This window comes from Drosophila miranda, chromosome 4, assembly GCF_003369915.1.
Source record: "Drosophila miranda strain MSH22 chromosome 4, D.miranda_PacBio2.1, whole genome shotgun sequence".
In the NCBI taxonomy this organism is placed as follows: Eukaryota; Metazoa; Arthropoda; class Insecta; order Diptera; family Drosophilidae; genus Drosophila; species Drosophila miranda.
This window is the reverse complement of record NC_046677.1, coordinates 9,079,791-9,093,270: the sequence shown is the minus strand read 5'-3', so window position 1 is coordinate 9,093,270 and position 13,480 is coordinate 9,079,791. Positions and strand designations below refer to the sequence as shown.

The 13,480-nt window shown below is 44.8% G+C and overlaps 3 protein-coding genes and 1 non-coding gene across 10 annotated transcripts in view; 3 read left to right on the top strand and 1 right to left on the bottom strand.

Annotated features, from left to right (window-relative positions):
- LOC108162447 (semaphorin-1A) overlaps positions 1 to 13,480 on the top strand; it is a 143,985-nt gene that overhangs the window by 23,311 nt on the left and 107,194 nt on the right. The window lies entirely within an intron of this gene.
- Positions 2,297 to 3,140, top strand: LOC108162449 (proteasome subunit beta type-6-like). Its single transcript, XM_033393926.1, has one exon. It carries the CDS (start codon positions 2,388 to 2,390, stop codon positions 3,102 to 3,104), a length of 717 nt encoding a protein of 238 aa, XP_033249817.1. The 5' UTR covers positions 2,297 to 2,387; the 3' UTR covers positions 3,105 to 3,140.
- On the bottom strand, positions 5,914 to 7,252 carry LOC117189038 (regulator of chromosome condensation-like). The gene has a single exon (XM_033393925.1). The coding sequence runs from the start codon at positions 7,081 to 7,083 to the stop codon at positions 5,998 to 6,000; it is 1,086 nt and encodes a 361-aa protein (XP_033249816.1). The 5' UTR covers positions 7,084 to 7,252; the 3' UTR covers positions 5,914 to 5,997.
- On the top strand, positions 7,359 to 7,431 carry Trnaf-gaa. Its single transcript has one exon. It is a non-coding gene; the product is annotated as a tRNA-Phe (tRNA).

Sequence of the window (13,480 nt, the reverse complement as noted above, 5' to 3'; positions counted from 1 at the left end):
TTTGTCAGGTGCTGCAGAAGAAGTTTGCCCGAGAAATGAAGCAATAACTTGTATAGAGGAGAGAGCAGGAGACAGTGTGTCCCGGGATCTACGGAGACATGGCTACTAATGCACACACACACACACGTAGATAGTTTTTGAGATATATCCACAGACATCCACACGTTTTGCTATCTTAACTATAAATAACAAAAATTCCAGGCAAGACATTATTTGCATAAAAGTGGCGAAGCTTTCAGGAGTGCTGCTTGCTGGCTGCCAGCAGCTATTCCTACCAGTGCTGAATGTCCTGCGTGTGTGTGTGTGTGCGTGTGAACGACTCCTTGCGACATCATCATCATCGTCATCGCCAGGAGTAACGTCGTTGCATATGCAAATTTTTACTTGATTTTTTTTCGTTTCGTTTTGTTTTTTGGGCTAAAAAGTTGGACGACTCACGTAGGTTGAACCTCCTATGTATCTAATGTGTGTGTACATAGTGCCAGATACATATGTATCTGCAGTGGAGTTTGTTGCAAGATGAAGCAGAAAAAGTGTGGAAGTTGCCAGCAGCAGCAGCAGCAGCTGAAGTTTTGACGAAGAAGAACAACTAAATGTTAAAAATATCTTTTGCACGCTTCAGAAATTACGTTATTAAACGTGCATTTGGCACACACTTAAATCTGAGGAACAACAAGCATGCTGGCACTTTCTTTGGTGTAGTTTTGAAAACTCCCCCCAGAGGACACACATTTTAGAGGCAAACAATTCAAATGTTTTTTCCAGCCAGGAAGTCGTACAAATGAATGGGTTACCTTTTTCCCAAGAAAATGGTTCAAGAAACTTCCACATGTGCAAATGAAACAAAATTACACCTCGATAAGAAATGATGGCAACCCATAAGGTGGTTCCGCTCCCAAAAAAAATAGGAGATATGTCAAACCTTATAAGTTCTGCAGGGCTAAAGGTAATTTCTCGCTTTGATAAAACGATCCAATTTTCATTATACTCAATATCTCATTAGGAAGGAAGAATTTCATTTCATCGTGGCACCATCTGTTGCCCTGTACCCTGAACTCTGAGTGGAATGAAACGTTTTTATTATTAGTTTAGCTCTCTCAAAATCAACTCCGAGTATAATCTGTGAAACGAACCCGTTCGTGCCACGCCCTCGAGAGCACTGCTAAACCAATTACTTAGCTTCGTTCCGCTCCCAAGGACCACCAGGGACATCGCGCACGTGTTAAAGTTCATTTAAAATCCATCAGGGAGCAGCAGCAGAGGAGAAAATGGGAGAATTCATCGTAAAAAAGCGTTCTCCAAACGGGGTTGGACACCCCATAGCAGAAGGGTGACGATATCATCTTGGAGGGGCCACTCGTGCATAACAGGAAAATAAGGTTAATGGGGAAATTATGAGTGCGCCAAATGAGAGGGGAGGCTGGAGAGCAGTATCGTAGGAGTAATGCCATTCATATGCCATTTTCCATTGTGTTGGTCAAAAAAAACAAACATCAGGCATCTCTGCAGGGTTGCCCATAAAATATTACAACCCTGCGTGCCGTGCAGAGTTGCATTTGACAGCCGCAAGTGGTTGTCATTAGAGGAGCTGCGACAAAACGGTCATTTAAATGCACTCTTCTTCTGCTGCTGCTGCTGCTGCTGCCACTTCAGCTTCGTATTCTTTCATCTTGCCCCTGCCTCCAAGTGGGCGGCGCAACACTTGCTGCAAAATTACGTCTATCAAGTGGGCGCGGCTGTTGAGGGGGCCAACGGCAGTTAATGTTGATCGTTTTGTGGCACTCTCTTGCGTTGCACCCTGCACACTCACACACACACACACACACACACACTGTAAAAAATGCCCGCCCCCGCCTTTCCTCTCTGTAATTTTTGTGGACATTTTGTGAAATGTTTCTTATGCTTATTTCTGGATACGTGCAAGGACTTTCTGATTACAGCACAGGCAGGCAATCAGGAAAAGTAGAGTGCCTGCCCCGGGATGCTGGAAGGGGAGGGGAAGCGAGACAGAGCTTAGGGAGAAGCCATCGAAGGAGTATCTCTGCGCAGTTTCAGATATTTAAAGGAGGAAGCGCTACGGGATATGATGGAGGAATGGTTTTCAATGAACTATAACCCCATCGATTCGTATGTTTTATGTGATCTGTGAAATATTCTGTATTTCACTCCAAAGTTCTAGGACTATTCAACTGCATCTCAGATTATTTTACTGCCAAATATTCGAAGCGTTCAAAGAGCTCGAAATGTTAAAAGTTTTCACTCGATCACACAGTAGTAGGCCTGGCCTTTGTCTTCCGAAACATTAATCTAATAGTCACTGGCTAGAACTTCCCATAGTTCCAAAACGAGAGACTGCCAACATATTGTATATTTTGAAAGAAACCAAAATGAATAATTCATCTTGGCTCGATTTAGACTTAATAAATTCCTTCACTCCAGTCGAGTGTGGCACCACCATCATGGCTGCCGAGTTTGACGGTGGCGTGGTGCTGGGTGCTGATTCCCGCACCACCGCTGCGGGCCATGTGGCCAATCGAATCGCGGACAAAGTAACTCGGATCACGGACAACGTCTACTGCTGCCGCTGTGGCTCTGCTGCGGACACCCAGGAGCTCGCTGAGGTGGTCTCGAATTTGATGTGGCATCGCGAGATGCACACGGGGGAGCAGACCCTTGTCCGCGACGTGGCCACGGAGTTCCGGGACAAGTGCTACGACGGTCGCAAATACCTGTGTGCCGGCATCATTGTGGGTGGCTGGGACGATCTGCACGGGGCCCAGGTGTACAACATTTCGCTGGGCGGCATGATGATGCGCGAACAGTTGAGCTATGGCGGATCTGGTTCCATATACATTAGTGGCATGCTCCGGGACGGCTACCGTCCGAACATGGAGAAAGAGGAGTTGGTGCTGCTTTTCCGGTCGGCCCTCAAACAGGCCATCCATCACGATTCCTTCTCCGGGGGAGTATCGCGCATCGCCATCATCACCAAGGAAGGCATCGAGCGACGGGTGTACTACAACACCAGCACTGGCAAGGCTCAGGCCAGAGGCACTGATGTACTCTTGGGCTGTGGCGAGACTAAGAAGCCACGCAAGTCTTAAGTCCTAAATAAATATAATCCAACGTAGTTAATCGAACTAATGTGTCCTTTCGCTTATGGGAAATTTCCACAGCGAATAAGGAACAGTGGAATAGGAGAACTGTGGAAAAAAACACACCTTATTCCACTTGAGCTTCCTTGAGGAATGGCCACTATCAAGGTCTTTCTTTCTTTCTTTATTGGCATCTTCCGCGCAATTGAACCACCCATTCCGGAGTAAATGTCTTGGCCGCCAGATGTTGACCAGAGTTGCCACCATCGAGTTTAAATTACACGAACTTCCGTTTTCAGCCAATTACGCGGTGATGGGGTGATGGTAGAGAGGGGTGAGGCGAGGCTCTTTCTCCCCGTCGAACAGTTACTTCCTGTGGCATGGGGAGCTGGGGATGTCCAAGTCCAAGTCACCTAAAAATAGTTTTGCCTCGAGTCCGCATCGCGTCGTCCCATCCCGACCGTCCCGACCCGTCATTAAAACTGTCTGCAACGTGTTGGAACAGCAAACATAACTGTTAATTGCCATTTGTGTGCGGAGTCTCCTCCAGTGGCGGAGGCTCCACTCCACATCGACTCGATTCCGCTACGTCGCGGGGTCTCATTTTCATATTTCGCCGCATGCGCCTCATTACAATTTAATTCAGAATGTAATTGCAGACGTTGAATGGAATGGTGGTATGGGAATGGGTGGGGGCGGGGAATGGAGATGGTGGCAAGAACTGGAGGCAACCACCGACTTGGTAAAAGTTTTCTTACAGTTTTGTGCCACTTGACACGCGCCTCGCATAATTTCCACACGTCTTATGTGCCACAAAAACTCCAATCCTCGCATATGTACACTGCTCTCTCTTCCTATTCCCCGCAGACATTGTCTCTGCATTTCCATATGCATATTTTTTGGCAGTCGCTGTCGGAAAGGGCGGAAATGCGACAACTAAAAAAAGTATATAAATTCCCCCTTGTAACATCGGTAGCTTTTGTTCTCCCTAAAAACTCCCTATGCTCTGCCCCTGTCGCTGTCTCTTTGTTTCCTCTTCACTTGTCTCCATCTGGATTTACATATTACTTTGATTCCATTTATATTTCTGTTAAGTAAATTGTAAATGTGAATTGATAATCGCAGTTGTCGCCCGTTTTGGCTTTGTCTATATTTAGTTATGTTGAAAAATATTTTGAGAGTATGTGAGATGCATAATTAAAGCGATGATAGTGTACTTCTAGATAAAGGCAATCATTCATAAGAATTCTGAACAAAAGACGAGGAATATTCATTGATAGTAAAGGTATTCCTTTAGACTTCCATATTTTCTAATTGTTTCAATGGTTCCACTGTTCCAATTGCTGTCCAGTGGGTGCCCATCTTCTTGGAATGATGGAAATGGAATTGTTTGGATCTAAAAGTTTCCCATAAACGAATGGACACTCACTTCGTTTCACATTCGAAGAACAGAGACTCTTTCCTATAGAGATAGACTTTTTACAATGAAATCCCCTAAAATACGATAAATAATCCCCACACTCCTTTAAAGCCTCCTTAAGGCCCATTTTTAAATACAATTAATATCAGGAAATGCTGCCCTTAGTTTTCTTCAGTCTCTGGGCTCAGTTTTAAGTCGAGAGGAACATTTGGCCATGTAATTTGAAATGGGAATTACAAATCACTGGGATGTGCTTTAAGCACAAAAAATAAAAGGAGCAAAAATAGCAAAAAGAGAGAGAGGCAGAGGCAGAACGCAAAGTAAATCCAAAAGGCACACCCAATCAATTATATAGACAGCAATTTTTACAGCCCCCACTGGGCAATGTCGTTCATCCAGTCCCCGAGCCCCATCCCCCCCCTCGTCCATTCCACAGACCATTCTGCACATTCTGGCCATTCGAGCCATTCAGGTCATTCATCCTCCTTCCCGACTGCCGCTGCAGTCCGTCTATGTGTGTGTGTGTGTGTGTGTGTCTGCAATTGGAACATTTCATGGATTAAACGTTTTCTTAATTGAGTGCCTCATTTTCCGGTTAGGAAGTTTTTCTCATGCCGAGAAAATAAATTACACACATGAGTGCAATTTGGTAGCAGGCAGGCAGAGACACGGGCAGCAGGACTCGTTCCAGGTTCAGAGGACAGCAGCCTGAAAGAAGCCTCCAACCTTAACTGGAAAATCACCTCATAATGGCGTTAATCAAAAAGTTGCCTCCACTGCAGTTGCAGTTGCTGTTGCAGCCCGTTGATGCAGCAGATTGAACGATTGAACCCTATACATACACACACGATATTGTTCAGGAGTTCAATGGCTCTTGGTCTTGGGTCTTGGTCACCAGGGAAATTAGTAATATGACAAGTGCAGCAAGCAGCAAGCAGCATCATCCCCCATTGCTCGGGATGTGCCACCATTTTTACACATTTTACTTATTCCCTTTGTTCGCTCTGGCTATGGTCCATGGGTCTCCTTTCTAGCTTTTTGTCTCTATAAATTTGCCACCGATCGTCCAGCTGTCCAGCTGGCCTTGCTCTCCGCCCTGTGTCCTGGCACTTGGCCAGTAATTGAAATGGCGTAACGACTAAAAATTGAGCAGAATCTCCTTGCTGCGCTCCCCTTTCCCACCAATGGGAAAAGTTGGAGGTGGGTCTGGCCACGAGGCACTGGAAAAGTTGTGCCACCCCCTGCACACAAGTAAAAAGTTAATATTGATAAATTGATTAAAAGTTTAATAATTGTACATTTAGTTTTTTGCACAAAAGGGGTGTGTGGCGTGGCACATGAAAGTTTGTTTGACGGTGTGAAAATTAAAAAAATTAATAGCCAAAGATTAATGCAAAAAAAAAAAGAAGGAAAAATGGGAGAAGGAGAAGAAAATAAATGTGTATGTGGTGTGCCTGCCCATAATAATTTTTTATAATTTGTCTATGAAAAGGCAAGAAGAGAGTCTTTCAGAGAATTAAATACATATGGAATACCCTGGGCGAGGAACAGAGCATGCCGTGCCGCCGCAGATACTAGGAGTATTTTTTTGTTGGCGGTATTCCGGCTGATGACACGGATCGGTTGATCATCCTTGCCGGCCATTCCCAGCTGGAGTCTGGAGTCCGTGCCCCAGGAATACAGAAGACCATCCTCGGTGATGGCAAAGGAGCAAACGTCTCCACAAGCCACAGAAACAATGTTGCTGCACTCCAGATTCCTGACGAGCACGATTTCGGTACTGGTTTCGCCCAGCCCAACGACAAAGTATAGGCGATTCTCTTGGAGCATCAAGGTATGGTGATCCCCACCAGCAATCTGAGTGACGTCCTTGAGGGTTGTCTTGATTGGCGCGAATTGCTGGCAGTTGTTCAGATCAACGGCCCAGATGGTTTCCGTCTGCGATTCACGCAGGAAACAGCAGGTGTTTGTGGCCCAAATGGCATTGAAAGGATTGGCGGAACGGATACTTATTTGATTTGGGCGGAGCACTGAGCGCTCTGGGATGCTCCGCAGCTGTCTGTGCTCGGGGCAGCCCATTGTGTAGACCTTGCCGCGAGTTGATAGAACTACCAAGTGATTCCTGCCTGAGGCAATGCTGCAGCACTCTGTGCCGGCCAAGATCTGAGTGGGTTTCAGTGCAATGCCATCGATCGTGAGGCGGAACGAGCCCCACGCGTAAACGCTGCCATTCGCCAACAGGCAGGCCGAGTGCGAGCCGCCTGCAGTGATGCACAGGGCCTTGCCCGGTAGATCGACCAAGGCGGGCAAGGACTCGCTGCCTGGCTCACTGGAACTGGTACTCCTGCCCAGAGCGCCCTCGCCGTTGCAGCCAAATGAGTAGACATCCCCATTCTGCGTCAGCACCAGAGAGTGCTGCCCACCCACAGACACATCAACGGGATCAGGGATGTTCTGTATCTCCGTGAGACGGTCAGACGTGTCGCAGGCCAGGACGCTCCCTATGGACTGCCGTCGCTTGGGTAGTTCCAGACAAAAGTCTCGCATTGAGACTCTGCGCTTAATCATTATTTTCGTTTTCGTTACGATAAAGATTGTAATATTTGAAAATAAATATGAGGTTACTGATCACTAAAATCGAAAATGTTGCTTCTAAAAAAATCTTCTAAAATAGAAATCAGAATTATCAGAATAAGTGTTTTCGAAAGCAAAAAATTGCAATATGCCCTTGGATTTGAACGAGGCTCAATCGTTATCTCTCGGATAGTGCTTTGAAGCTTATCTGTCTCTCTCTCTCTCTCTCTCTGCGCCCATAGGGAGCTTTTGACACTTGTTGCTCAAGTGCCGAAATAGCTCAGTTGGGAGAGCGTTAGACTGAAGATCTAAAGGTCCCCGGTTCAATCCCGGGTTTCGGCAATCACTAATAGTCTTTTTTATTTTATAGATTTATTTATATATCATATTTTTATTATTTATACATTATATTTTTATTATTTATATTTTTTTAATATTTTTTCTTGTATTTCCAATGGAAATAATCCACTAACGAGTCTCACATTCCACGATTAAATATAATTCCATATGCACATCATTCCGTCAGTGTCTTTATCGGAGGCACTTCCTTAAACAAAAAGAAATATATGTAAGTCATGCTTGTGCCTGTGGGAGAGGAAAGTCGTTGAAATCCGACAACAATTCACTCACTGCACACAAATCACAATATGAAAGAACTTTTACTTTACCAAAAAAAAAAAAAGAAGGAAACTTTACCACCGAACAAATGCAGAAAATGCTGTGGCTGTGGGACTGTCTCTATCTCTTTCTTTCTGCTGCCGAGCAGGAGCACAAAAATCAGCATGACAATTATAATGATAATGAGTAGGAGGGCGCTACGGGGCAGGCAGGATCTTGATGAAAATGTCATTAAGTGATGGCAAGGAATGCACCCACCCAACCGACCCACCCCGCCCCCCCCCCCCCCCCAAGCAATGCGTTGGCAACTTCATTATCATGGAGTTTTCTCCTCCTTTTTCTAGCCATCTCTTTCTCAGTTTTTTTGTGGGACTCTCTCTGTCTCTTTGTCTCTCTCTCTCTTTCCCATCCTTGTGTCGTTGTCCTTGTCGTCGTAGTTGGCAGCTCTACATTGAATGCAATTAAAAAAGTTTAGCTTGATTCCCCGCTTTGTATGCCCTTTCATTGGGTATATTGGGTGGACCAGAGGTTTGTCAGTTCCCTAGAAAGACCAAGATTGTATCCCTAGAACATAAAGAGATCTTAGCAGCGAACGATCTGGATCTGGTAGGGTATGCAAAGCCTCGGCTATCCTCCTTGCCTTTTTATAAATTATCCTATTATGCTCTCATGACATTCTTTTGTTCTCTAATTAATTTAATTTACAGGAAAATGAGTTGCTCAACAGTTGGCCGTACGTTAATTGAAAGTTGAAAGATTTTTGCATGTGTCAGAGCCCCTCAACTATTTCAAAATTCATTTGTGTCTGAGGTGGAAGAGTGCCTAAGGTTATTCCACAAATGTGTGGATAATAAAATGACAAAGGAATTAGTTCTGACTAGGTGGCTGGTTCCCTTAGATCGCTCGCTCATATACTTTTGTATATAATAAAGAGATATTTCACATATTATTGTAGCTTCTAATCGATAACCTTAAGAAGCCTTGAAGGCGCTTCATCACCCTATATTCCCTCTATAGTTAGGGCCATCTTTTGGCCGTCCACCAATTGCCATTATCCTAATTACCCATTGGTCTGTTTTCTGCTGTCCGCTTCCTGCTTCTTGATTCCCTCTAGGCACTAAAATAATAAACACTGTCCTGGACAGCAGCAATAACTTGCCTTCCACTTGAATATTGCTAGCCATTAAACATAAATCAGACTTTTTTCTTCCACATAAAACATAAAACATAAAACTTCTTCAAGTTGAGGCCGCGACGCGCGCGCCTGTCAGTGGCAGAGCCTCAAAGTTGTTATATTTTTATTTTCTTGAGCAAAGAAGTAAACGTTTACCCCGCACGGGGACTGCTGTCGTCGTTTGTGTCACTCTCCTTTCTTTTCTTTCCTTTCCTTCCTTATTTTATTTATTTATTTTCTGTTTTTGCGGCTGGCAACGCTAATGATCTGCGGCTATGGCGCCCACGTACCAACCTCGTCCTCATCCTCCTCAGACGTATCCGCATCCGCATCCGTAGCTTCGATTGTGTTGTCGTTGAGGCATAAACTTTGCTGCGGCAGCTGCCTCACGTGACTTCCATTCAGTTGCAGGCAAAGCTAGAGATGTGCCGTGGCCGATAGGCAATAATAGATCGATTTTTGTAAAGAGGAATCGATTAAAGGGAAAGCTTCTCTCTTTAAGCAACCCTTTCATAATTGAAACATCTGTTTGTCGGTCCTGACATCGTTTATCATTCCCAAAGACATTATTAAGACTGGAACGGACAGCTCTAGTCGGGGGATACATTATAACCCATTACACGCGTCTCATACGGATGCTTGTGGCGTAATTGTGCGAACAACCCTCGTTGCGATGACGTCTCGAGCTCTCGACCCCCCCCCTAACATCCGACCCTCCGACCATCATCATCAGGCGACAGAAGTTGACATCCACGAAGGCCCACGCAAGCTGCTGTTCACTTTTTCCCCCGAGCAAATCAGTGGACGTCATCAGGACGGCCTACCACTTGTGCACCCCTTTGCTCCCCTTCCTCCAGCTCCAGAGCTGAAACAAATGTCTTCCGTCTCCGACTCCGACTCCGGCCTGGCTCTGGCTTCTGTTTTACCTTCTTTTCTGTGCTTTGGCTTGAGCCAAATCCGTTGTAGAGTTTTTCTTGGGCTCTGTGTTTCTTTTTGGCGAGATTTATCGCCTTTTATTCATCATTGTCACTGTGAAGGGTTGGGTATTGGGGGCTGGGGGCTGGTGGTGTTGCCACTGCCACACGTTTTCTGCGGTGACAACGTGCAACCGCGTCAACGCAATTTGCCGCCATGTCGGGATCGAAGTCGAAGCCGTGGCTTGTGAGAAGGCCCTGTCTGAAATCTTTGCGACGCCTTTTGGCCTTCATGATGAATTATTGAGACGCATGTCGCTGTGACAATCGGCAAATCAGCCTGGAGCCCTGGAGCCCTGGAGCCATGTGTTCCTTTATCTGGGAGGAGGAGTATCTGTATCTGTATCTCTATATGTATCTGTGTCTGTATCTCTCTCTCTGTTTGACTGATGATTTGTTAAAGGGACATCCGTTGTGGGGTCGCCACTGTCTCTGCATTTCAAGTGTATTAGGTTTAAAAGTCATTTACGAGTTTTGACCTAATCCGCTTACCATCTAAAGTGTTTGTCACATGAATAGCAGATGTCTTTGCTTCTATTTGTATTGGCATTAGTCCTTATCTATATATATACATATGTCTTCCATCTGTGTATGTGTCTCTGTCATTACACTAATTTGCGGTATTATGTCCTGGCCGAACTGGACTGGACTTGACGCTTAATGAAAATCTTCTGTAAAATCCCCTGGCCAAAGCAATTTGTAAAAGCATTTTGCAATTCGCCCCGAAGCGCCATTCAAGAGAGCGCAGGAGGATATTAGCGATATAAACAGATAGATAGGCATACAGAGGGGGAGAGTTGGGAGGGGCGAGTGGAGTAGACGTTGAGATCTTAAAGTTTTGGGTAAAACGAGTAGTATTTTCTAATAAATCACTCGTTATTTCATACTACTCGTTACTTCACACTCCGCATTACTTCATACTACTCGTTACTTCGTACTAATCGTTACTTCGTACTAATCGTTACTTCGTACTACTTGTTACTTCATAGTTCGTACCACTCGTTACTTCGCTCAGATAGTTACTTAATACCACTCGTGACTTAATACCAATCGTTAATTATCACTCGTTAGTTTTTATCCATTTCTTTTTATACCCGATACTCAAAATGAGTATTGGGGTTATTAGATTTGTGGTAAAAGTGGATGTGTGTAACGTCCAGAAGGAATCGTTTCCGACCCCATAAAGTATATATATTCTTGATCAGCATCAATAGCCGAGTCGATTGAGCCCTGTCTGTCTGTCCGTCTGTCCGTCCGTCCGTCCGTCCGTCCCCTTCAGCGCCTAGTGCTCAAAGACTATAAGAGCTAGAGAAACGATGTTTTGGATCCAGACATCTGTGATATGTCACTGCCACAAGAATATTTCAAAACTTTGCCCCGCCCACTTCCGCCCCCACAAAGGACGAAAATCTGTGGCATCCACATTTTTAAAGATACGATAAAACTAAAAACTCAGAGTCGTAGAAGATGACTATATCTTCTAGAGTGCAAAATCTGAACCAGATCGTATAATTATTATAGCCAGAATCAAGAAAACAATTTCATTCTTTCTCGCTCTGTCTCTCTCTAACACACAGGTTTCATGGTCGGTTTTGCCAATTGCAAAATATGAGTTCAAGGATCTCAGAACCTATAAGAGCCAGAGCAACCAAATTTGGTATCCACACTCCTGTGATATCGGACCTTGACCGTTTCGTGTCCAAATTTCGCCACACCCCCTTCCGCCCACGCAAAGGACGAAAATCTGGGGCATCCACAAATCTCAGAGACTATTAAGGCTAGAGTAACCAAATTTGGTATCCGCACTTCTGTTAGATCTCACTATAAATCGTATATCTCAGAATTTCGCCCCACCCCCTTCCGCCCCCACAAAAGACGAAAATCTGTTGCATCCACAATATTGCACATTCGAGAAAACTAAAAACGCAGAATCATAGATAATGACCATATCTATCAGATTGCTGAATCTGGATCAGATCGGATCATTTTTGTAGCCAAAAGCAAGAAATCAATTTTCAGTGGCTACGCAGCGCCCGACGTCACGCTCAGACTGATTTTCTGTCTCTCTCGCACGCACTCTTTGTCGTGTCGTTTAATATTAGCGGCGTCTGCCGGAGGAGAGTTATACTGACTTAGTATCGGGTATAACTGTAGAGTTGCGGTGTCCGCAGCAACTCACAACGTTCCACCTCGTTTTTACTCAGTGCTAGTTGCTCAATACTCGTACTTCTCTACTAATTACTTACCACTCTTCTTTACACTCCACTCTCCTAATAAAGTAAAGATCTTACTCTATAAAGTAATTCCATAGTTGTTCCATTTTCAGTTTTTATACCTGGTACTCGCTTAAATCAAGCTTTGGGATCTTCATTTTCTACAACTCTACCGTTGATTATTCTTGATTCTGCTTTATAGTCGAAATTTATAGCTCAATTTAAGCAGAAAGAGCTTTGCTTTTTTCATAGTTTACAGCTCGTTAGCTCTTTTATAGTTGGATGATTTTTCCGCATACATATTTAATAGATGGTCAGCGGGACAGAAACTGGTGACAGCTTTTCACTTTTCACTTCGGTCAAGGCTGCTGCTGCTGCTGCTGCTTCGGCTGTTGCTGCCACAGTTGCTGCCACTGCTACTTGAGCTGTCATCGTTTTCAGCCATAGTTTTCTATGGTCCTCCTCCCATTTGGCCATGGCATCTGAATCGAATGTCTGCCTTTGCAGTTATCGGAATGGCATTCGGCCACTTTGAAGTTGAAGCTGAAACTTAAAGCCACGGGAGCACAAGAGCATAAGAGCAGAAGAGTCAGCGTTTGAGGATCTTGTTTTCTTTTTTTTTTTTTTTTTACGAGCACTCGTATGCCTTGCTTTGGTTGCGTCTCTCTTTTGGGCCGTCTGCAGCTTATGGTGCGGCCAGAGGTACAGAGGCCGGCGGTAGGCTGGCAAAAACACATTTTGGAATTTTTAATGTGCCGCCTTCTGCCTTTTATGGCGACAGAAGCAGAAACTGTCCGAAACCGCAGCAGAAACCAGGAGGCCAGTGGACAGAGGACACCCTGCTCTGCTCTCAACGTGTATAACCAGAAGATACCCGTTCTTTTCCATCCACATCCTCCTCCAGTTAACGTGCACATGACATTTGTCTTTAGACGTTAATCTCATTAAATAAGCAATGTGGTGCAGACCAGGCAAGGGCTTTGTGGTGCCACACTCTTTGCCCCGGCCTGTGCCATTGTGCGTTCTAAATTGTGAGCTACTTTTGCCGCCAGTACAGTGGATAAAAGATGGGAATAGTAATAGTAATGTCACTGTAATCAAAGGGTTCTTTCTCTTTTGAGAGTGCTGTTAAAAATAAATATAAACTCTAGAAGGAATCGAGTTCGAAAGCCAGGTGTTCAAACAGACAAAAAACTGATAGTAATGATTGCACGACTGCAATCTGATAGATCACAAAATCCATCCCAAAATATATCTAAGCCATGATCCACGATTCTACAGTCTCGTACCACTGTGCCGTGTGATTTGTGAGCCAGGAATATTGGCTCCAACCTCCTCTGACTCCAACTTTGACTCCTACTGCGACTCCTACTGCGACTCTGGCTGTCTGACAGTTTGGCTCGTACCGCTTT

What these genes read in the sequence shown, in the direction of transcription:
- LOC117189038 (XM_033393925.1), bottom strand. Translation starts at nt 7,083, where the DNA reads ATGATTAAGCGCAGAGTCTCAATGCGAGACTTTTGTCTGGAACTACCC.
- LOC108162449 (XM_033393926.1), top strand. Translation starts at nt 2,388, where the DNA reads ATGAATAATTCATCTTGGCTCGATTTAGACTTAATAAATTCCTTCACT.